General features: G+C 42.6%; 1 protein-coding gene across 5 annotated transcripts in view; it reads right to left on the reverse strand.

The window, feature by feature from the left end:
* KIF13B (kinesin family member 13B) overlaps positions 1–24,882 on the reverse strand; it is a 127,723-nt gene that overhangs the window by 2,512 nt on the left and 100,329 nt on the right. For 3 of the 5 annotated variants that reach the window (XM_075086530.1, XM_075086532.1, XM_075086535.1), the window contains 6 exons: positions 24,340–24,393; positions 23,353–23,373; positions 16,110–16,227; positions 14,969–15,102; positions 5,376–5,438; positions 2,841–3,861 (listed from right to left, as the gene is read on the reverse strand). In XM_075086530.1, the coding sequence (XP_074942631.1) occupies positions 2,841–3,861; positions 5,376–5,438; positions 14,969–15,102; positions 16,110–16,227; positions 23,353–23,373; positions 24,340–24,393 (1,411 nt within the window). The remainder of the gene's footprint in view (positions 1–2,840; positions 3,862–5,375; positions 5,439–14,968; positions 15,103–16,109; positions 16,228–23,352; positions 23,374–24,339; positions 24,394–24,882) is intronic. The other 2 variants (XM_075086533.1, XM_075086534.1) reach the window with 1 other exon arrangement.

Here is a 24,882-nt window from a genome sequence, read left to right on the forward strand (position 1 = left end):
GATAAAATGCTAAGAGTAGAAGAAGCAGCTGCCTGCAGAAGGAAAGGCTTGATTCAGGGTGCTCCCAGCTGCAGGCTTGTGCTCCAGTGACACCAGTACGCTTCACTGCAGACCACCAGCAAAGCCACTGCATGGAGCCAGTCGCTCCGAGTGGGACACACCACCTTATTCTTCCTCCCAGCTTCCTGTTCAGGGGAATTCTTTAATTTCACCAAAGGTGTTAAACAACCAGCTCAGCAATCGATGCATTAGCAAACTATCAGGAAGGAAAGAAAAAAGCCATTTAAGAGAGCTTTTGGTTGTCTGAGTCGATGAGAGTCTGAAGTCGAGAAGAGTTACTGTTTCCACGTCATATAACTTCCACAGAGCAGACAGATAGAATTTCTTTATGCGATGCTGTTGACATCACAGAATCATTAAGGTTGGAAAAGGCCTCGAGGATCGAGTCCAACCACCAACCCAACACCCCCAGGCCTCCTAAACCATGGCCCCAAGTGCCACGGCTGCACGGTGTTTGAACCCCCCCAGGGACGGTGACTCCCCCACCTCTCTGGGCAGCCTGTGCCAGGGCCTGACCCCTCTGGCAGGGAAGGCATTTTCCCTCACATCCAACCTAAACCTGCCCTGACGCAGCTTGGGGCCGGTTCCTCTCGTCCTGTCACTGGTGACTTGGGAGCAGAGACCGACCCCCCCCTCACTCCAGCCCCTCTCAGGCAGCTGCAGAGAGCGAGAAGGGCTCCCCTCAGCCCCCTCTTCTCCAGGCTAAACCCCCCCAGCCCCCCCAGCCGCCCCCCAGCACACTTGTGCTCCAGACCCTGCCCCAGCCCCGCTGCCCTTCTCTGGACACGCTCCAGCCCCTCAAGGGCCTTCTTGTCCCGAGGGGCCCAAACCTGAGCCCAGCATTCGAGGTGGGACCTCACTTACTTTCTGGTTTTTTTCAGATCTTTCTACATCTCCCTTTTGATCATTTAAAATTCTCATGATCGCTGTTCTGGGTACCAGGACAGAGACCGCTCCCATCTGTAAAGGGAATGTAATAAGATACATCATCTTTTTAAATGACCTAAGGTCACCTTTTTATTTTGCGGGTGTTTCCTTCTCTCCACCACCATTACCGCGTTGGGTCCAGTATACCCTCACGTGGCCAAGGACTTGGACTTCTACAAAGTCTTCTTGGACTTTGTAGATTGACAAAGATACAAGTTTGTGACTGTATTTCCCAAGTGAAGCTCCTGATGTGCCGGAAGCCAGTTATGCTCCAATAAATCAGGGACTTAATCCTTTTGGAAACAGAAGGGGAAAAAAAATATCCAGCAACATCAGGAGTTCAGCCTTCAACACACCAAAAACCTCGTAGCCATTTGACTCTTCCACAGACAGCAAAGCTGATGCTCACCAGGTATGTGCTGAACAGTATTAGCACTGTGGACTAGAGTAGCCAGGCAGGGAGGGAAGGTGATTTTCCAAAATTGAAATGAATCTATAAATACATTTATATATTTTTTTTAAAATAAGACATGAATTCAGACTGAGAATCAGGTCTACAACTTTCAAAGGGACTACAGCCACAGTTTGCTTTCCGGGATGCCAAACTCCAGAGGGTTTTCGGAAACCAGCTGACAACACACCATCCAGTTCAGCTTTTATGAGCACACCATGCACAGGGAAGATAACTGCTCATTTAATGGGAGTTCTGCATCCTTGACACAGTATTTAACTTGGTGAATGGCTCCAATCCCAGGGAAGCGTGCAGCAGAGACAAGCACGGGCAACTCCCTGGTGCTGATTCACCAAACAGAGCCTGCACTGCAGAGTTGGAATGCTGCAGCTTGGTTAGAAGGATTTAAATAAGGAGCTTTACGTGCCCTCGGTAAACCAAACCCTCTTACTATCAAAGGCAGCGGTATCTATCGCTTGTCTCTCAAATTTTCCACTAGCACGCCCTGCCTTCCCCCAGTCCTGCCTACTCTTGGAGAAAATGAGTGCCATGAAAAGTGGACACGAACCTGCAGAGGAAGGGATTTACGAAGCCTGGGGCTCCAGCAGAGAACAAAAGCCAGCCGTCACCTTTCTTTCATCCCTCTCACTTTAAAGGGCCTGTGCTGAAGTCACTGTTTTTCTGCACCATCCTACAACAGCACATACGAACAGAGCCTCCCCAGGAACAGCACCCTAGCTTCCAAAACGTATGTATTGGAGCCTAAATTCTGCAAAGTCTACAGATGTGCAGGTAAGAGGCAGACAGGAATGATAAATGAGAAGCTGAAAGAAACCTTAAAATCATCTGTATGGCCAGGCAGTCAATGTATGATTATTTCTTACTGGTTTTCATATACCTAAGTACACACACAAATAGTCTTTTATAATTTTACAGCTTATTTTAAAATAGCTTGTCAGAGACCAGTAACCTTTTAGGTTCTCTTTTAGCCTACACGTTTGTTCCTCTGCTCATTTGAATCCTACAACTCCTGTTGCACCTTGGATACTCTTACCCTCAGGGCAGAAGTCCAGAAGAGAACTCTTTGGACACGAGGTGTATCTCCTGCAACTACATACTTACCGAGCTGCATTGTAAAAGCAATCCTGATTCCTACCTCCATTGTAAGAAGCCAAAGACATAGCTGAAAAGGGATACAATTCAGTCAGAGGTCAGGGAGACTAGGTTTACAAAGGCAGACTGGAAAAAGATTGCAGCAGGGAAAGATCTTTTATATTTGCCTTCTCAAAATGTGCCCAGTAATGGCTAATGAAACCTCCCTCGTCAGAAAGCGGTCATTAAAATAAGCACTGCGAACTCTGACGTGCTGTTTGCTTTACACCCGGCCTAGATCGTATTTTACCTGAAGGTAAATCCAGTTCGACACCAACCCACGTTCCGTCTTGAAAGTCCGTGGGCCCAATATACCTAACAGTGCCCGTCTTATTTGCGCCGACTGTGACATATTCTCCCTCTTTCAGCCACTCGGGAATTTCATTGGCATCTTCAGAGTCAGAAGTCACCTCCAGTTTTTCTTCTGCCATTTCTGATCCATTGTGGTTCAGTCCACGGGCAGCAGACGTGTTCTTTTCTCCTTCTTGCTGCTCTTCTGTGTTCAGTGAACACGTGGGATCCGTCCCCAGCATGCTTGTAAAGGACTTCAGCTCTGATGTCTTGACTTTCTGGATTTTGAAGGGGGAGGCTGCAATGCCAGGCTGGGACAATTGGTCGGGATGAACCCGTGGTTTGGGAAACCCCAGTTCTGAAGACCCAGAAGGAGTTTCTTTTTTCCTCACTTGTCCTGCTGACTCCACTGATTGTTTGGATAACAACTCCTTCTTTGGAGTGGAGGTAGAAAGAAAGGTTTTTGCATCAGTGGCTACAGAGGCATCATTTGCCGGCTCACTCTGAGTCACAGGAGATGTGCAAGATTTTGATTTCAAAGCATCGTTTCCGTTCACTTCAGTGCTGTCTTTAGGTCTTACATGAGCACTTTGAAGGCTGAAGGCAGGTGAGCTCTCTCTCTTAGTACTGAGGCAGCTTTCTGAAGAACTGTCCGAGTGCCCTGGCATGTCGGAAGAGACCTGAGCCACAGCGGGAGCTGGGAAGTCAATCACTGCAGGCATTTGACCCCCTGGCTGAGCCACAGCATCATTTCCTGCTGCAAGGGCTTCAGAGAGGGTGGCTGTAGAGACGCTGTGAGAAAAATACCCACTGGAGGCTTCACTCAGAGGACTGGGAGGTCCTTCCTGGGAGTCCTGCGCCTGGGGCTCTCCTGTGGGCTGCTGCAAAGGCACTTTGGATGTCTTCTCTGGGCTCTTGTCTGCCTCAGATGTGTGCACTGCAGTTTCGAATGGCTGTTTCCCTGCTTCTTCTTGGTTATTCTGAAACAGAACAGGATAGTGACTGTGGAGCTCTGTTATCCAAAATATCTGGGCTAAAAGGACAGATACAAGGCCTCTGGGAAGTACTAAGGCCTCCAGCTTATCTAAATCCCTGTGCAGCTGCAATCTCCACAAGATGCCAGCTGATCCGAAGTCAGCTTTGCAAACCTGGTAGGATTGTCAGCTCATTTCTTCCATTAATAAGAAAAGTGTCGACCAAAAGAAATACGTCCCCCAATATTTACTGAAAAATTATTTATATTACAGGAACGGTCATTTGCTGTTTGAATAGCAGGATTTATATGAAATGTGAAATAGCCATGATCTATAAGTCTCTCAGTTATTTGGCTTAACTCTCAGGATTGATAAATCATGCCTCTCCAACTCAACTGTCACTTATGTCCCCGTTTCCAAATGCCATTCCCACCTCGATGCCGCCAGCACCACACACTTTCAGAGTATGAAATTAACTGCACCTCATGAGATTAACAGCCCATTTTAGTGATGTATTTCTTGGCTGTAAAGTTTACTAAATCTGATAGATCAATATCTTTTGCCAGCACATGTACTCTAAAAGATTAGGATGTCTCTAAATCTCTTTGGGAGGGAGGCTGCTAATAGGAAGGGGGGAAAAATAGTGGCTGGAGGATGGCAGATTTGTACATATCCTATTTAACTGTCAGGTGTACATTTTGGTTTACTGTTCAAAATCTCGTGGTTTATCCCACGTAGTGGTAAAGTGTCCCAAACTAGAGGATTTTCACCTTATTCTGAAGTGCCTTTTCCACTGGCAACATAAATGGCATTTGAAGAAAGAGGTATTTGATTGAATTACAGGAATTTCAGAACCAAAGGCTAGCTTGCTATTGCTAAGCGAAAGGTAATACAGAAAAGTTTTGTGAAACATTCCTGCAGATTAAAGATGTTTTTAGCTTTTCTGTGGAGAGGGTGTTGAACATGTGGACTCTGGAGCTCTGGTCTTTGGGTTTTCCTTTTTATGCGTTCAGATAACACGCATTCTGCTAAGACAATAAACACACAGTGGGAGAAAGCTGATTTGCTATTCAGAAGACTCAAGTTCTGCTGAACTGTGGGAGATCATAGGGTCTATTTTCTCTCCAGCTTAGCAAGAGCCTTTTTTTCGCGTCGATATCATGAATTGGCTTGAAATGTAAAATTGAGAATGAGGCTCAACACTCAGAGTAACAGACACGTTCTGTTTATAGAAAGCACCAGAGCCTAGCAATTTGCCTTTTAAAGCAGCAAAACAGCTAAATTTTAGCTAGTTAACTGCTCATGCAACCAGGCTTTCAAACATAAAAGTGATATAAGGGGAGATTTTACCAGGACCTAAGAAAACACAGCAACACGCACTGCATTTAATTGTCTCCCAGTGAAGCAACAGCAGAAGAGCAACAGGGTTTAAGCAGTTATCCCAGCAGCTGCTTTTGCCACTTCTGGTTTCGGGCACGTGAATATGAAACTTGTATCATCACATCCTAGGATGCGCTTACCTGTTTTATCCGTGCAGCGCTGGCGTCAGTGCTGGCAGACTGAACCAGAATTCGTGGGACAGCCTGCAGGAACGAAAAAAAACCCAGAGCATCATTTGCTTGAAGGATTTAATATTGTCAATCTGGTAAACATTAAAACTTGTATTTGAAACTTTGGAATCGCAAACAAACCGTTGTCATGAAGGGATGGAGCACTGCTTTTTATTTTTTCATTCTGATGACATACTCTGAAGCGATAAAAACCTTGACCAAGGCATCCCTGAATTTTAACACATAAGCAGCTACAAGTACATATTCTTAGCGTACAAAGTTTTTGTTTTATGCAGGCAGTCAAAGACAGAGCACTGAGCAAAGACAGACATCTGAGGTCGCACCGGTCTGGCTAGTGACATCCTCAGCTTCAGTCTGTCTCCAAAACTCTTTCTCCACCTCCAGGTACCTTAATTCAGTTTAGGTTTTAGCACTGTTAGCTTTAACTCAAAAAGGAAGGAAGAAACAAGATCTGTGCACCCTCTTTTCAAAGAGGGCATCACCACTGCCTGCTAGAGTGAAGACTACACCCGCCATTTGCTAATCACAATATACCCGTCCCGTGTCAGAAGGACGGCTCCAAGTTTCACCAGTACCTTCTCTTTTATAGCATGGGGTTTGATACGAAGGCATTGACAGTAAGTGTCCCTCGCTTGCCCCGTGTGCAGCTCTTTATGTTAAAGATGTGAAATAATCACTCTCCTAAGGGTGTAACAGCAAACTGCGACACTTGACTCTAAAGCTGAGGCTAAGCTGTCAACTTGGGCTGTCATGCACTGTTGACACAGGAGGGAAAGGGACGACCACTACAATGGAGAACCTTGGGAAAGGGAAACATGAAGAAAAGGAGAGGAGAAAAAGGCAGAAACATCTCTCTTTAGCACTGTTAAACAACGTACTGCAAGGGCAGGTTCATACTTTCAGGGAAAGAGCTTGTTAAGGGCAGCATATTATACAATTTGGAAGCAGCCTGCTGTTTTTTCCTTTTTCTCCAAGGGACTTGAGAACTCCCTCTGTAGAAACAGGCAGGCAGTGCTCATCTCTGAGGCTGCTATTTCCAGAATTCGACAATCTGTTTAAAGAACTGAAACTTTCCAGCTGGAGTAAGGTACTCTTCTCTTGCATCCTTTCTAAATACAGTAAAGCAGGAATATGACTAATCCTGTCCCCAAAATAAACAAACATGGGGGAGAAGAATGGCCATTATTTATACGGAGATGGCCAGACATTAAATAAAAACATAGTCTTTCAAGGTAAAAAAATAAAAACACAAAAGACAGACAAAAAACCCCAGCAGCTTCACAGTGGATCAAAATAACTTTTTGTAAAGACATTAAAGCTCCAGTTCAATAACAGCAAGTAGAAGAGAGGGGGTTTGCTTGTCTTTAAACCTGCTAATTGAAAGTACACTAGTGAAGTGGGGTTCAGAGCAAACCGGCTCTATTTCAGGTGCACAAGGTAGAGCATTTTGAGATCCTTACTACGACATGCACTCCAGGAAGCAGAGGGTGACCCAAATCAGAACAAATCAATGAAGCCTAAAAATAAACACAGCTTTAGGGCTCATGATCCAGTGGTTTTCAGACACCTCGTACTCCAAAACTTCAGCTTCCTTCGGAATAAAGTGGCATTCTTAAGGCAAAAGTATTACCCTGACAGCAGCTGCAGTACTGGCTTGTGACCGAGTCTGGAGATAGCTTAGAGCACCGAGGTGCAGTGAGTACCCTGACTCGTCCTAAGTATTAACTCAGACATACAAGCATAACTTAATTGTCATAACAGACAAGTGTTTCACTTCAACTAAGACTCGAGAGGAGAGGGATTGACTTTCTTACGAGGAAAACCCTGCAAATTTTAGGTTTAATAGAGGCTTATCAGGCTGTTAAAGGGAGCAGAGTATTTGGCAGAACACTTATTCCCTCCTCTTCAACCACCTCTGAGCCATGGGTTGGTCCACCTTGGGAGTGCGAAGCCAAGCTATTAAATATTACCTTTTAATGAAAAAAATATCTGTAGTCACAAGGCATTAGGGCCAATCCCTAGGCAGGCACTTACATAGCACTTCAAACCCTTTGCAGAGGTGCAGCTGAACCTCAGTGAGAAGCCAAGACTCTTGAATTCAAATTATCCTAGTTAAATATCTCCACGCTCCAGCGCTAAAAGCAATGCATTTTGGCATCTCAGAAAGGTTGCGCCGAGGAAAAACACTGTCCTTGCTGCTTCCACACCACTGTTTGTGATCCGATATAGCAGGGGGAACAGCCCTTTTCAGCAGACCTTGTATCAGGAGCTAAAGGCAGCTCCAGGCTCTCCCACTGGCACCATAACGCAACTTGATCTTCTTGCCCCGTTTTCTGGGCACGTATACGTGCCATCTGCGGGCAGTGCTGCGAGGTCTGGCGTTATTATCCAGAGATAAGGACTCAGAATTGGAATAAGAAAAAGTATTTAAAGATATTGCTCTGTTCCCTTGATTTCCTTTTTTTGCCTCTCAAAGAAAGAAACAGAGGAAAGCATTGGGGTTTTTTTCTCCTGTCTCAAAACCCATCAGTCTTACAGGATGTAAATCCATGAAATCTAAAAATCCGGTTGATATCAAATAGCAGAAGAAACAAAACCGTTACACTTTAATCATTCCGCATCAAGTTCTCCTCCTGAAAGGATGACAAATCTCAACACGACAATAACTTTGCCAAGCAATGTTTAGAAAAAGATGGAGAAAAAAAGCAATTATGAGAAGTGGCACTTGCCCAACTTTGGTGTTGACAAGAAACAGATGGGCAGAATCACCCGCGCTGGGGTAGCAAGGGAACTAAAACGAATCTTTGTTATGAAATGTAGTCAAGTTTCTTGGGGGGGTGAGTACTGAAATGTTGTGTTTGACTATCTGTGAAGACATTTACTGGATGAAAAATATTTCTGAATCGAGAGCCAAATTCTGTCATTAAACGTTTGTAGATAGCGACTGCTAAACTAGACATATATATTTACCCAATGGCAAAACTCGACCCTTTTACAGCGATAATTTTTGGCACAATTTCTTCAACCAAGCTGACAAAATACGGAGTAAGAGAGAACATGAAAGCAATTCACTTTAAAGCATCTTTGAATCTTTGTAGAACAAAAATCGTCTTTTTCTTAAGAGCTGCTACTCTGTGCAGTGAGTTTATACGGATTTCTAAGAGCGCGTATTTTCTGGTCAGATGAGAGGTCAGTTTGCACATACTTTGAAGTGACCAAAAGCCATGCTGTTTCTAGTGATTAGAGTAATCTGGAGACTAACCCGGTACGCTGGTGAGATTGAACTGGAGAAGCAAATGTGTATCTCGCCCCACTTATAGAGGCACCGAAATTAATCCTGAACAAACCAGTTTTCATACCATGTATTAAATATGTATATATAATGGCAACGCCTTCAGTGAGCTCAGAAAAAACACATTTGGTATTTCTACATCATTAAACATTTTGTGAAATGCCTCTGACATGGTGACTGATGACTTCAGTCCAAAGCCTTTTGACTTTATGGCGATGGCTGAAAATCCTTCAGTGTGAACACCCAATACGCAGGAAGTCCAGTGGCAGTTAACAGAACAGACCGGGCCAGCGCATACAAGAATTATCCTCCAAGCTCCAGAAACAGTCTAGCCAAGGTTATAGCTGATGCGATCCTGAAAGGGCATCATCAGAAAACTTCTGCTGCTCTTGTCTATGTTTTACCACGCGCAGACAGGAGTGACTGAGCTCAAGGACTGCCACGCTGACAGTATTATGTGCACATCACCATTTAAAAGCAGCTATTGGGAACTTCTGCAGCAGGGCATAACAGTTGCTTCATTAAATGTCGATTTAAATCAGTTTTGAGCACTCAGGATAAAACACTTTCACAAGACACGCACAGCAATGCAGTAAGAATTCTGAATCCCCTCGTACATAGCCAAGAGAGTCGAATCCATTTTAAAAAGGGACACCCCCCCGCAATGCTCTTCTCTGCCCTCTATTTTAAAACAATTTAAAAATAATTTTATCATTCAAATACAAGATCTCCTGCATTCCAAAAGGAGATCTGAAACCCAGAACAAGTTAGTTTGTTGGGTTTTTTTGTGCGCGTCTGTTTTCTTCTCTAACACTCTACATTTAAATATTAACCCAAACTAAACCCTCCCCTTCCACCTTCCGTATGTGGAACATTTCAGCCTGTAATAACACTTTTGATTCCCACATTTCCAATATACTGTATGCAAAATTAACCATACCATTTGCTATGCAGTTAAATTACTTGGTTCCTAGGTCCAGGCAGATTAAAAGGGTAATTCATAACCATTTTCAAGTTAATTCATAAAGAAGTTTCAGTGGTTTGCTCTAAGAACTTTAAAAAGCCAGTTTTCCACACTCATTCTCATTAAAAACTATTTGCATGAGGATGATAGGGAAAACTGAACTCGGAAAGAAATCAAAACACTAACAACTCAGTCCCAAAAACTGCGCACATCTGAGCCCAGCTGGCCACAGAGGATCTGCTGAGCTATGCTGATTATTAGCATCCAAACGATTCTTTATCTGAAACTCTGAAAAAAAGCCTGCGAGATTTTAAAGAAGGTTCTCCGCGGTCACATTATTTACATTTGATTAAGGAATGTCAGTTCTAGCAATTATACTACGTATCACGCGCATCCATGAAACTGTTATTTTTTTTAATGCACTGCCAGAAAAGGGCTGTTGTCTATTCAGATAGCTTTTCATTAGCCGCACTTCATTATTTTTAAAGATTAATTACTACGTCTGCATCAGAAGGTGAAAGAGAAAAAATTGAGAGCTGCCCTCTCCATGCGTCACATGCCTGCTTTTCTATACCACAAAACAAAAGTGAATTACATTAGTGTACAAAAACTCAAATAGTTTATTATTTTTTCAACATAGCCATGACTCAAGATCTCTCATTTAAGCCGCGTGCTAACAAAAAGACGTCCGAGCGTCCAACAAGGTTCTCGAGCCTGAAGGTGACCAAAATCCACTTACCAAATGCACGTTGGTCAGAGGAATGTGCTTCTGCCCCAGCAATGTCAAAAAAACCAGAAACTGAAATTTAATATGTACATTTCTTTTTTAATGTCAGCACCCAATGATGCCCTGAAATGTAATTACACGGGCAGTTCCTGGAGATCAACAGGGTCATAAGGTAAAGGACAGTAATTCTGCTTGGTGCACGCTATGGAAGGCTCAGCATGTTAATAAAAAAGACAAGCTTCAAGAGCATGTACATAATATAATTAAGCACAGAGAGATGAATATCTGATTCTCCATCCACCTGCATATTTTTCGCAAGTGTTTTGAACTTTTCCCCACCAGCAGTAAGGTTTGGCAAGGCTTTAAATCTTGCACACTGCGGTACTAAGCTTTTTAAAGAACGGACTAGGAAAATAAAAAGCAGTTCCAGCAGTCCAGAAAGGTTTAAGTTGTTGGCTTTTTTTTATTTACAGACTACTGGCAATTAATTTAAAGGCATCAGATAATGGAGAAAATAGGCATTTTCTAACTTAAAAGTATATAAACAGCTTCATCAGAAACCAATCTTTTAGGAACATAAACAGCTTCATCGGAAGCCGTTCTGCTAGTTACATAAAGAATCCTATTATGCCAAATTAATTCAATCTAACTAATTAGAGAGCAGGAAGTTCTTTCAATTATTTTATGTGCTGTCTGAGAAACACACTTGAATACGAGAGCAGATTTCATTAATTGCGGTTCATTATTCTCCAGATTAGTTACTAAACTTGCATCAGAAGGTCAAAGACAGCAATTTTGTTAGCTGCCACCACCTCGACTGGAATGTCTCTGCCTTTCTGAAACTCAGGCAACCACTGACTATAAACAAAAACAGCACCAGGGAAGACCATTTTGTTAAGATAAATTTTGTACGTGCTTGCTTACTTTAAGGTTGATGTCAGCCTAAGCAAGGGCGTATGATTGAAATAAAAAGCTCGTAAAATAAGAAAAGATCTTTTCAGAAGCCCATGTTTACTTGCACAGAATCAGGGATTGGGTAAAGCATCCATTCGGAGAGCTGCTTGGTCAGGACGAGCTTAACTTCAGTTATAAACTTAGAAAAAGGTTAAGTACTGCTCTCTTAGGAATGATGCTCAAAAGCACTAAAATCAACTTAGCCATAAGACCCTGCTTACAAGGTGCGACGAAACAAATCCAATGCTTTCCGCAGGCACGTCCAGCCATCTAACCCAGATAATTTAACTATCACGTATTGGAGATTCGATACAACAGCTGGGCCAGCCATCTAGTTCAAGACGGTTCACCAGCATTTTTCCAGGCTGGGTTTTAATGACATTAGATAATTAAGGACTCTCAAATCACCTAACAGGTATGCACTGAAAAGGGAGCTTGACGAGAACTCTGGAAATTCTCCTTCGCTGGAGTTGTTTGATGGACCAGGAGAAAGTAATAAACTGATGCACTTAGCTTTTTGGTATTTATGTTCAAAAACCTGTTATTATATATCTGCTCCTTTGCTTTTAGCCAGGAAAGGATGATTTAGATCTTTCCATTTGCTTTGTAAAGCATTCCTTTAGTCATTTCTACTCCTGAGCCTAGCTCTCCCAATTCGTTGTTTATGGCAATAGAAGTCCATCAGTTCCCAGTTAGGGGTCAGATTCCTTTGCAATTACAGCCAAAAATTCCTTTTGGCTTCGCCTCCCCCTTATACTTTCTGCAGTTCACCACCTCCGCTCACCTTGCACGGTCATTTATGTCCCCTGCCACCGTATATCGGGGTTTTAGTCTTCCAGAGAACTAAGATTCATTGTTCTGTATTTTCTGTGACTCAGAAATATCGGGTTTTGTGTCCCCTCTGTTGCGTAGCTTACTACAGTTATGCAAGAATTAGTAGCTTGCTGTCTCGCTCCGGCAGGTCAGCGATAAGGTGTTAAAGCCGATTGCCAAACGCTGACCCCACAGAGCCCATCATCCTCCGAGTACAACGGCCAATCGTCACCACCACCGTTTAAGTTCTGCTGGCCACATTTGCATCATCAGGCCGTTACAAAGAAACAGCAAGAAAGATTACGAGACCTGGTATTTATGAACTTCAAGCCAGTCTCGCTACAACAGCACATATTTATTCTTCGTGCTGCACCGAAGAAGCTGTAGCTAATTCTGTAGCAGTTCCTTCAATTTCTGCTCTCCCTTCTATGCACTGTGATTGCTAACAGGAGTGAAGACGCTCTGTTTCCCTACTGATAGAGCTGCGAAGAGTATCTATAAACCTCTCGAATCAGTGAGGTGTTCTTGGAATGCAATTGACTTGTTCTACTACAAAACTAAAAGTAGCAAATAATTTTAAGATTTCATTTTATTATACAGATCCAGCAGTCATGGAAAAACTTCAGTTGCTTCTCCAGCGCAACCAAGCATTAAACCATCACACGCTTCTCCTCATGGGTTAGATTTTTTTTTTTTTAAACGAAGCAAAAATCGCATTTTCCCTCCTATTAAAAATTGTTGCGATCATGATCTGCTCGAGTTTCCATAGTGATCCGTAATATAAATTAAAATCTCTTTAAATAGACCTCTTTGTAGTTTAAAAACTGACTTGAAGACAAATAATACAAGACTGATCTTGAACAGTAGGAAGGAGTGGGAACAGGTGGTTAGACTAGAGGCAGGAAATTAGGCCTCGTTTGTAATCTCAGCTCTCATTGATTCAGCAAGAATTCAAGAAGTTGTGAAAGGCTCTCACTGCAATTGTAAAGAGCACCTATTTGCATCTTTCGATACCCAAATACCTTTAAGAAAGTCACTGTCTTAATTTTAATTCTCTAAATTTCATAATGAGTAAGGTTATACACTTCCAGGCTCAACACTACTGCTGTTGTAGGCAAAAGGCAATGTGAAAATAAAAGCATTAAAATTAGATAAGATTTGGGAGCAAAATTTGCTCCTTTTATTACTTTGTAGAGAACAAAACAGTTGAACTAAAAATATTTTGGATCTGTCTTACTTTTATTTGTGCTAGGTCTGTCAAAAGTTACTTCTAAAAATATTTAAGTGCTAGTGTATTTATTTTTAGTCAATTTATTAATTTCATGTTTCGCTGTACTTCTACAATGACAAAACAACTTCCTGTAATCCTCAGACATTTCTGTAATGGCAAGTTCAGTTGTAACAAACAACTGAACACAGTGTCTGGATCCAATCACGAAAAATAGTTGCTTGGTGATTTTTGTTGTTTCGCTCTGTTGTGAGAAAGATATCCTTTAAAACATTTGTCTGCATGTGAAGAGGTACGGAAAGGTGGAGGGTCTGAGGAACAAGTGTGCTGGGGGGCGGCTGGGGGGGCTGGGGGGGTTTAGCCTGGAGAAGGGGGGGCTGAGGGGAGCCCTTCTCGCTCTCTGCAGCTGCCTGAGAGGGGCTGGAGTGAGGGGGGGGTCGGTCTCTGCTCCCAAGTCACCAGTGACAGGACGAGAGGAACCGGCCCCAGGCTGCGTCAGGGGAGGGTTAGGTTGGAGATGAGGGAAAATGCCTTCCCTGCCAGAGGGGTCAGGCCCTGGCACAGGCTGCCCAGAGAGGTGGGGGAGTCACCGTCCCTGGGGGGGTTCAAACACCGTGCAGCCGTGGCACTTGGGGCCATGGTTTAGGAGGCCTGGGGGTATTGGGTTGGGCTTGGTGATCCTGGAGGTCTTTTCCAACCTTAATAATTTTATGATTCTATGAAAGATCTACATTAACAGGTAATGTGCTTCCAGAACCCCAGACAAGTGAACAGGAAGACAGCAGAGCGAGCCCGACGGTTAATGAAGCACGGACTGAATAGACTTCCACAAACTTTATCAAGTGAGATTTGCCTCCAGATTTCTCTTCATAAGTTATTTAAATCTTCCAGACTTACACTAGACAGGACCAGTCCTTTACAAATACACTACAGACTCTCAAATAAAGGAGAAAATATTATTTATAATGGGATTCTGTATTTCATCTGTTTTCTTTAAAAGACAGTAGTGTTTTCTAGTCTGCTTGCCCAGCATTACCTCAGAGCACAGAAGCCACATCTAGAGCAGGTAATTTTGCAGCAGAACATCCAAAAAAAAAAAAAATCAAATGCTTCTCTGACATGTGGAATAGGCAAGAGAATCAACGAAAGCAACTGTCCAAAGTATGTAGCAGAAGATGGTAAAAGGTGACACGAGCTGGGGCGAGGGGCAGGGGAGAACGGCATATGAAATAACGAATTAAAAACAGAATTACATTTTCCACTTGGCAATCCACAAACAACACTAAGTGCACTTCATAAATTTTACTATTGTTGCTGCAAGTGGTATTACCATAATACATGCTGGTAGCATAGTTGGCACGTTTAAAAAGCCAAGTGGGCTGAGTGTATCAATAAGTTTAAACAGCTCCGCTATCTCTGGACAGAATGGAGGGGAAATGCATCATAAGGCTTCACTATGACTAAAAGCTTGGTTTGCACTGCAACAACATATAAAACAGCACTTTGCCAGCACGCCTAACAGCACTCACCAATATTACCGCATAACTTATTTAATTTTTTTTACCTGCTGTGCAAGAGGAGAGGTCTGCCTCCCCTTTTTCTCATCTCTAACAGGAAAGAGAGACTTCAGCAGCTTTGGCATCTGAGGCACAAAGGACTTTACAGGATTCAGATAGGAAGCAGCAAGGCTACCAACTCCTGTTGGAAAAATTTAAAAAATTAGATCAGTTACGCTTTGGGGAAAGGAAGATAAAAAGAAAACCCAACCCAAAGCCCCCTAAAAATATTACAAAACTGTTATCATTTTAGCCTAAGATGACATCTTCCAGTGGTCAAAGCATTAGCCAAGGAAAAGCATTGAGTGCTCGCTCCTCCCTTGAAAGGGAGACGTGAATTTGGGTAGGTCTTTATCTGTGGCCCCGTACACAGAACATTTTTTCATCGCATGGTGTGAAAAAGCTTGTCGTTTGCAATTGGAAGCTTAAAATGCTCTATAACTTGCAGAAGCAAAAAAAACCAACAACAACAACAACAAAAAAAAAAAACAGAAGCAAAATTGAAAAAGGACGCCCATACAGCACACAATTTCAACAGCAATTACAAAACTTACTAGAAATAAAAGATGAGAAGATCCAGCTTAAGAAAAAGAAAAAAAGTTAGGGGCATTCAATTCTCCTTACCCCTACTGCCATTTTTCCTACACTACTCCCCCCTTGAGAAAACCGATTTAGACACACGACACATCACTACGCTACATCTCTGCGCTCTCAGTTACACATTAGGCACCTCAGCTGCAAAAAAATCCATCCAACTCCAGTGCTGCTTATTTTCTAAAGCATTATATCAGCCTCACTGCCTTTGCGGGTTTACCTACATAACCAATAGCACTTTCTGAGCCCAGCTCACTTTTGGCTTTAGAAGTTGAGCTCCTGAGATAAGACTGCATCTTCAGACAAGTTTAACCATGCAGCATTTAGCAGAACCAGTACCAGAGTTAAGGGACAGACCAGTTAGAGCAGCCTAGAGGCTGAGTAGCTTCACCACAACTGCTAAATATTCACATAGAGGGAACCGCATGAACATTGCTCTGGAGAAGAGCTTTCCCTGCATTTCTGAAGGCAGCTCAGCTTTATCTGACATTCAGGAGCTGGTGTAACTTCACTCCATTTTTAGGGAAGTTGTTTGAGCTTTGGGAAAGCCCTTACCTGGATCAGGAGCGTGGTTTTGCTGCCCAGAGCCTGGCAGAGAGGTACGAGATGGACTAATGCCTCTACGGGAATTTGTGGCACCTTGGGATACGTCTTGCTGACTCTCCCATCGGCCCTAGGGCAAAAGAAGAGTTGCATTTTTCAAAGTTAGCACACCAGCAAGGGCACAGCCATACTTACACACCATGCCAGCCTGCATAGCCCCTTTGCAAAGTTCAGAATGCACAGAGCTGAGGAAAGACCCTTCCCCAGAGGCACTTTAGTTGAAACACCCAGTCCTGCAAACATAAGCACCCTCAGCTCCCATCAGCATCAAGGCACGTAAAAAGTCTACTTATAGAACTTAAAGCTATAACAGTTCACTTGGCTGCACAGCTGCATTTTGGAAGTTACAATGGGGTGAAAAGTTACAGCCAGGAAAAAATAAGATGGTACTGTTTGCCCCAAATTCCTAAATATTTTGCCTATCTGGTCAGGAAGCGGTCACAAGTAAAACGTGGCTATAGAGAGTGTCAGAGAGAAGGGGTGAGGACAGACACAGCTCTGAAGAAAAGAAATACCATCTTAGACCTAAAGGCTGGATGGTAGGGCCTTAGGTCAGATAATGGATGAGCTGATCAGATCAAGAGGAAACAACTATGGTAGCGCAACTTTTTAAAAGAGCTTGGAACGGAGATGGAATGCACAACAACAAGCTGCGGATACCAGGAGCCAAGAAAAAAATCAAGTATAGACAGGTTTGAGTTTTGCCATGGTTCGTGAAGATGAAACATGATGATTTTCAGACCTGCAAGAGCCCGAGTATAGATGAGGTGGGAAGAAACAGCGCCTGAGAAGGTGGTAAGCCATATGCCTTCCCAGCGTCCCAGGATTCTCTTGTTGGGTTCTCCCATGGATCCCAAGGGAGGTACACACTATGGTGGGGTGTGATTTCTCTCGCTTTTACAAAGGTCCACTGGGGTTTTGCACCTTTCATCTCAACCTTACAGGTCAGAAACTGGCTCGATGACAAAGTCTCTTGGCTAAGGGAGAGAATCTCCAAGCTAGTATTTCACACCAGCGCACGAGTGTCAAGAATTTATGTGGCCAAATCGTTTTTTCCCTAACTCTATCTTCCTGATATATGAAATCATTTACAGATATGCCTGCAATGATTACACTAAGTGACTGGCCAGAAGTTGTCTCTGGTGAAAGTTTCACGTGGATATAAGACAGTACATTGCTTCACCAAACTGAGCACCACGTTAGGTGTGCAGAGCTGGAAGGCAGGCACTGAAACGCACGTGGTTGTCCTGCAAACTTCTGATACAGGCACGCTCGCAATGCCTGTCAAAGCCGTTCCTTTGCACCGCTAAAGAACAGGCTCAAATAAAGCTATATGGTACTAATTTACTTAATTTATAGGAGACCTTAAGGCAATTCAATATCCATTTAAGAGTCTACGGGTCAAAAGAATCTGGCCTCTAATGCTACAAGTCTCAATGTCTTGTGGAAATGGGCTGTTCCTGCCCACGTAGCAGAGTGCCCTCTGGACTACAAGCTTGCAGAGTTTCACCTTCCCAGAAATAGAGGTTGCAAAGACAGGATGGTGCAGCCAAACCGATATAAATTGAAGCCTGATCCCACTTCTGGTAACGAGTTATGCTATGGTTGGTGCAATATCTGTACTTATCTGGATTACATCTTATCTGAATCGCGCTTGTCCTTTTAAAAGACATAACAGAAAAAGAAATACTTTCACAGAAAGCTGGTACAGCAGACATACTACAGAGGCATCACAAAGGATGGGTAGATCTGCTACATCCCGGCCCACAAGTTTTGTGTGTTCTTTTCCTGAAGGAAGGATGGGAAATGCACCTTTTCAAGAAGCTTCATGCTGCTGGATGCAAGGAAAAAACCTGACCTTGAACAGAAAAATGACAGGCAGCTAAACTAATCTTAACTGTAACTTGAAGTCATGAATGTTTCACAAATAATAAATAAGCCAGGATAGGAGGAATAGATTTCTCCAATGGGTTGAAGGTCACACTGAGCAGCCCCGAGCAAAAATCGTTCCCATTTGGATCTATAAGTTAGTCCCATAGAAGCTTTCCTGCTTTGAATAGCAAGTAACGTGCACTTCTGCAGAGCAGCACCTGTCTTCAGACCTCTACTAGCTAACATCCGCACTATTAGATGTACAGACAACAGGCGCCGTTTTGGTGAAGTAACATTTGGGATACCTGAAGACTAATGGATGTCTGAGGTCACTGGAAGCAGCCATCCTGAATGTCAAAACTGATGCAACCCAGGCCGGGACTAGCAGTAATATCGGGGGTTTGTTTACTCTTGTATTTTTGAGGACTTTGGTGTTTAAGCCCTTCTTGAAAGCTTCTTGCTCTGTCAGCATGGATGAGAGAGCTGTTCTACCCATACCTTAAGCCCCCAACTTAAGCATTATCTTTGACCTGCAACTCATAACTTACACACACCAAAAAGTCATGCCTATGTCTGGAAAATTCTTTCCACAAAACACTTCCATAGAAGTCTTTTCTGCTCCACTCCCCAGACGCTCTTATTCAGGCTTTTGCTGTCTTGAGTTTCAGCTAGTGCTGGTTTCTTCCAGGTGGCCTTACCGCAAGCAGTCTCGCCCCACTTATATCCACTCAAAATACTGCTTCAGAGGCTGCTTTCTTATCCCGCCATTTTGATCCTTCCACGCACTGCAGCAGATGTTGGAAGCCAGCATGGGAACAGCCAACAACTTCCAACTATGCTCAAACTGTCTTCCCCTTCCGAAGGTAAATGTTTCCTGAAGTCTCCTTCTCTGGCTCCCACTGACGGGTTAGTTTGCAGAAGAGTCAAAACATGAGAAGAGAGTTCATACTCTGTCTAGATGGGAGAAACATCTCAGTGTAATTCAGTATTTTTTGGATGTACCAGCTCAGTGGTGCTGAAGGAGTTAAAGATAGAAGACTATTTGGTGGGGAGTCATCACAGAATCCCAGACTGGTGGGGGTTGGAAGGGGCCTCTGGAGCTCATCCCGTCCCACCCCCTGCTTGAGCAGGCACCCCAGAGCAGGGGCACGGGGCCGCGTCCAGGCGGGGTGTGAATGTCTCCAGACTCACAAGACTCAAACGATCTTGAAATACTGTTTGGTTTTGTTGCCTTCTGGTCTGCAGTCAGCCTGGCAGACGTTGGCATTAGGGGAAGAAAAAGAACTACGGAAGAGTCCTCTTCTTTTTGGAGGATGTAACAAAGCTTGATTAATGTTACTTTTGGATCTCAGGATAATGATCCACTTACTAAAGACAAATGGATAAAGGTGACATGTCTTAATAATTTTCTATCTATAGGGCAAGTCTAAGTGCTTTTGAAGACAGAAGAGACATAAGAACCAGAAAGACTATTACCGGAAAGTTTTCTAGCTTACTAGAACACCGACTCAGGAACAACTGAATCATCTTCTGAATCACGATTTGGTGAGTCAGAAGTGCCCGTCATTGACCATTACAACAAAAGTAGTATCAGGCAAGTATCTTACTTTCTAGATCTGTTCGGAGAATGATTTTAAAAAAGCAGAGTAGGTAAGAACCAGAGCAAAACACTTTCAGAATATTCATCCTGTACAAACAGAATGGCAAGATTTAGCAACTCTTTCCTTAGGAAAAACATTTTTCTTAGAATCTTTAGGAAATTTTGCTTCAGCCTTAATATTATGGATGACTACAATGGAGGACTTCATTTTCTATCTATTTTTAATTTAATGTTCTACATTTTGCCAGGTTAAATAAAACGCAAGTCCTGAGAACAAGAATATGCACTTGAGAATAGGATTTGTCTGGCCGTATACTCAAAGCATGTTGTTTTTTTAAGTAACACTTGCTTTGGAGGGAGCGGAAAGATCATTTTAGACTGACAGTTGGATTTATTAGGGGTAATATGAGCCTCAACTCTGAGATGACAGCAAACAGTTAAAAAGTAGGTAAATCAGGGCATCAGGTGGAGAAACATTCACAAAAGACAATACTGGAGACAACTGAAAGGGTCAACTGCTGTGCAAAGAATCTGCAGAGGCAAAAGGTAGTTCATGAATGATTGATTTGACTGAACTGGATTGAAAGATAACCCATCTCAATCTCACAAAAAGATAAAAATAAGAATCATTAAATATATGAACTTGATGAAGTTCCCAAGTTTCACATATGCATGCTAACATAGCACTCTCACATGATTGCTTTGTGCACTCACTAACCGAAACACTTAAAGTCTAAGCAATTGATATTATTTAAGTGCTGTGAATCTTTCCTCTATCAAGAAGGGTGGTGAGAGAAAGGAAGGAAGCTTGTAAATCATTTGCCCAGAGGAGCCATCATTCCATGCATGTATTTGGTCTCTGCCAAGTGACCAAACACAGGTCAAATGACTTAATTTAACAAATCAAAAATAGCCACTGCAAGAACGCATGTCCCTTGATGTATTTTGATACAGAGCTGTTTATAAAGTGTTTTATTTCCATACCACCTTCTCCTCCTTCTCCTCTTCCTTCCCTTCTTTCACACACCCTCCATGAAAAACACCAGGGAATTTATTTCAGGTCAGCACTGACACGCGCAAAATCTTTAGAGCAAATATGGGTGATCACTACCTAAGACATCTGTAGGCTTTACCTGACAACAATTCTTTTCTTGAAGTTGACAGACCATTAAAATGCTGCCACTGGGTAAGAGAAATTAATAGTTCTTGTTTTTCATTATTTTAGCAGTTCCGAAAAGGCTTAGGAAAAGGTGACCATGTAGCACTGAAATATAAGCATGCAGCTGGGACAAAAGGCACTTGCTCTCGTGAACACCGAGATTATTCAAATTGATCTACACGGTATCAATTTGGTGAAAAAACTTTGGTTCCCAGTAAAACGTGACGGGTAAGTGGCACAATCTTGTCTTACTTTGCTTTTAGATACAAGGCTTTTGAGCTATAAACTACTGGACTTTTGGGTAAGGAAGGATGACTGTCAAAGAACAGCTATTGTGCAAAGGTATTTTAAGAACAACTCATGAAATTTTTCATCAGTATGTGATTATGGTTTGAAGACCACCTGTAAAACAAGTCAGAGGTGCCTTTCCTGTCTTTGTGCATCTGATTCATCCAGTTTAAGTCAACTGAATTTTTAAACTTCCATTGCAAACACCCCGGGAATGTAAAAATCCAGCTCCGGATCTCCTATCACCGCTAAGAGACTCTATACTCCTGCATCACCTGACATGTGCTGATGTTCAAGATGAAATAAAATTCATCTCACTCTCCTGTAACCATATCTGCAGTGATAACAGGAGTAAAAAATTGGCTTTTTCTCATTTAAGCAAGCAGATATAACGCAGAGGTGAGACCAAATGCAGTCCTGTTAACCTAATATGAAACATCCGTAAGACTGTATTCTGAAGTGAATCTAAAAGGCATCTCCTTGCCTTCTCAGCTCAATCTTTAGAGTTATTAATTTAAAAAAATCCCAGTGGTGACTTAAATATTTCACATGAATGCGTATCTCAGTGTGAGAGTCACCCCGCTCTTTGGGGTCTGTACACACTCTTTAATGTTTGTTTCAAAATGTGCCAAACCCACAGCCCTGCTCCAGTCCTGGAGAAGGGCTTCTCCGGCTCTTCGTGGGGGCGTGACCGCCCATCCACGTCTGTAGGAACAAAGATTCAACTATGGCTGCAAACGAATCCGGGTCCTAACTCCGGAAACTTCTGATCTGCCTGTTTTAGTTGCACCAACACAATCTTTACTTCTTATTCTAACTTGTTTAATATTCTTGTTTACAGGGGAATAAGTCCTGGCTACTCATAGCGCTGAAGAATGAAGCAGAGTCCACATTCAGAACTTTACCAGTATGAACGGTGCTTTACATGCAGGAATGAGACTCGAGCCCTCTCCACAAAGCTAAAAATCCATGGTGAAGAGTGAGAACGCAAGGACTAACGATGTTAAAATTAGAGAGAAAAATGAAGTAATGGAATACAAGTTAAGGACAGGAATATTCTGAAATGTGTCAAGGGCTTCCACTAACATTAAAGTACACAGGCTTGACAGATCAGTTCTCCACCCGATTCAGGATGCCGTTACTATCCCATGACCAATGTTTCTTATGATATAATAAACCACTTGTTTGAGATTAGCTTATTATAGCCACTTGTAAAGAAAAACAAATTCCTGGTAACATAACGATTTATGACTGCTGAGGAAGACTTCTTGTTCACTAAACTTCTCTGCAAGTGATGAAGACATCTAACTTGGCTGAAACTCTGCATATCCAGCCATTCTCAAATCCTTTATGCTGGAATAGATAGGACTGATATCACCGGCGTGCTTTATGATGTCTGTGTGCTATAGGAACATTGGAGAATTTGTTTAACATTTCACTGTGATTACAAACGCTTTCGTTTATCTCCCTACGGAAAATGAGCCAGAGATCCATTTGAAATCAGAAAATTCTAAGAGGGGAGGGTGCACCTGTCATGTCCTGAGTAGCAAGTGCCTTGAAATGAAGCACGCCGCAAGCAAGGAGGTAAGCTACGCAATCTCAGCGCCGTGTTACAGCGGTACAGCGTGTTTGTCAGCGGCTACATAAGCCACAATGAAGAGCTGCAAAACCCCATGCAAACCACTAGTAACGCTGGTAAAGCAAAGCTTGGTACAACCAAGCGGACAAAGAGTCATTCCTCCAAGAGCGTTAACATGATACAAAGGATAAACATGTTTTCCATTGGCCCAATGTTAATTTAAAATAATTCTTTCATAGAAATCAAGAGTTGTTAACACTGAACTAATTGAAGCCATAAAGCCCGAGAAACATTTGGAAGAAACTCTCCACGTTTATCTCATCTCCAGGCTGATGTACACACGACTGGCGTATATTTGCTTGCTTTCGTGTCTATCTGTTTTCATTTTTTAGCGGAGATGGGGCCATTTCTGAAATAGCTTCACCCTGTCCAAAGAACTGTGAGAAATGGCATTAAATAGCTCTGTAACAAACTGTAAGATGCACCCAAGAAAGAGAAACTTCTCTCATTTGTACCAGTTTCACGCTGCATTAATGACAGGCTTTTCAATGGAAAAAATCGTTTGCAGTGTACTATGCAAATGAGACACCACCAGCAGCATCTTCAAAGCAGGAAGTAAAAGCATTAAATGAGCAAAATAAACTTTATAGTGAGATAAAATTATTATCCCACTCATTAGGTGGACCTAATGGATTACCTCTGCTGGGACCTTTGGACTCTGAAACATGCAGTGAGAGAAATCATCGAGGGGAAGGGAGGAGAAAAACAGAAATCATTAAGAACGCTGGTCTTCAATTTTTGCTTTAAAAACCTACAATGTTGAAACATCCCACAGTTCTCTCCAAATAGAAGTTTCTATAAGCACTTTATCACCTGCACATATTTTAGAATTCTCTCCATGGATCAGATGTAGCAGATTTAGCAACCAATGCTAGAGCACTATATCAAAATTCTATTATTCCATGCAATCGCATTATGCATTAAAATGCCTTGTCACCACTAGATTCTCCCTTTTAAAATGACTACACGCTCGCTGGGCAGAATATCCATCAGGAGAAGCCCCTTCAGTTTATCTAGGATTTGGAAAAGAAGTTTAAATGGAATCTTTCACTTTTTAAAGAAATACTTTTGATCTATACTGTTGTTTTTATGGAGTGTAATGGGCTGAATTATCACCCACTGCAAGCTGAAGTCTGCTGGTTTCCCTCTGAAGGTCAGAGACTCTCTTCACAGGCCTCTCTTCTGTCCTAGAGGTAGACCTGAACTTACACACGAAGTAAATTTGTCCTTTAGCCAGAAGATTTGCATCCACCCAGGTCAAAGCTTTGGAAGAGCTCTGAAGCCTGACAAGGACGAAATTTGCCCTGATAAATGCCCTCCTGTGTGACGGATGGCTACGTTTAATCTTGCCTGCTCAACTCAGCTCTGCCACTGCACATCCCTAAGCAGCTGGCAGCAGTGCTGTATAACTGGCGAAGGCCTGGGAGCTTTCCCAGGGAGGTCAGGCGTAGCACACGCAAAGCTAGTTATGTCCTAGGAACAGTCCCATAGACACAAGGAGCGCATGGGTGTGCCCCACCTTTTACAGATGCTTCCCACTTATGCCCCTGTAACTGGTACAGTGCAGTCACTCTAGCTACCTTTTTTGTACAGAAGGTTTCCCAGGAGACCTTCAGATACTTACCCGGTTACTGCTCAGGTTATAAAGAGGTGCTAAATCTTGGCGGCTTCCAGACAGCTGAAACAGGTACGAGAAGCAGAATTATTTCTTAACAAAAACTTAAATAACTGATAAATATGCCTCTTGGCAAACACAAGGAAGGGTGATAAGAAATAGCGTTGCAGGTAAAGCAGTGAAATCCAAGAGATGAAAGGTGAAATCCTGATTATTGACCTGGAAGAAGCCAGAATTTGACAAGTTTGATTACCAGTTCTATCAAAGGATTTCTTTTCAAATTTTGGACAAGAGAAGCCTCATCCTTCTGACGTACAATGCTGTTACAAAGTTTAAATTCAGTAAAAAATTGTAACTTGCTTTCAAATCTTTTAAAGAAAAAAAAAGATCTTCAACTTGATAGCTAAATTAAAAACCTCCAGTGTTCAGAAAAAGAGAAGAATAAAGCAGAAGGTCTTTTTACGCTGCTTTTTCAGATAGTCTGGATTTATGGGGGTGCTTTCAGGCATATTAGCCTGCATGATGAAAGCATGGATATGAGCAGATTTTGTC

This window comes from Phalacrocorax aristotelis, chromosome 3 (genome assembly GCF_949628215.1).
Source record: "Phalacrocorax aristotelis chromosome 3, bGulAri2.1, whole genome shotgun sequence".
Classification (NCBI taxonomy): Eukaryota; Metazoa; Chordata; class Aves; order Suliformes; family Phalacrocoracidae; genus Phalacrocorax; species Phalacrocorax aristotelis.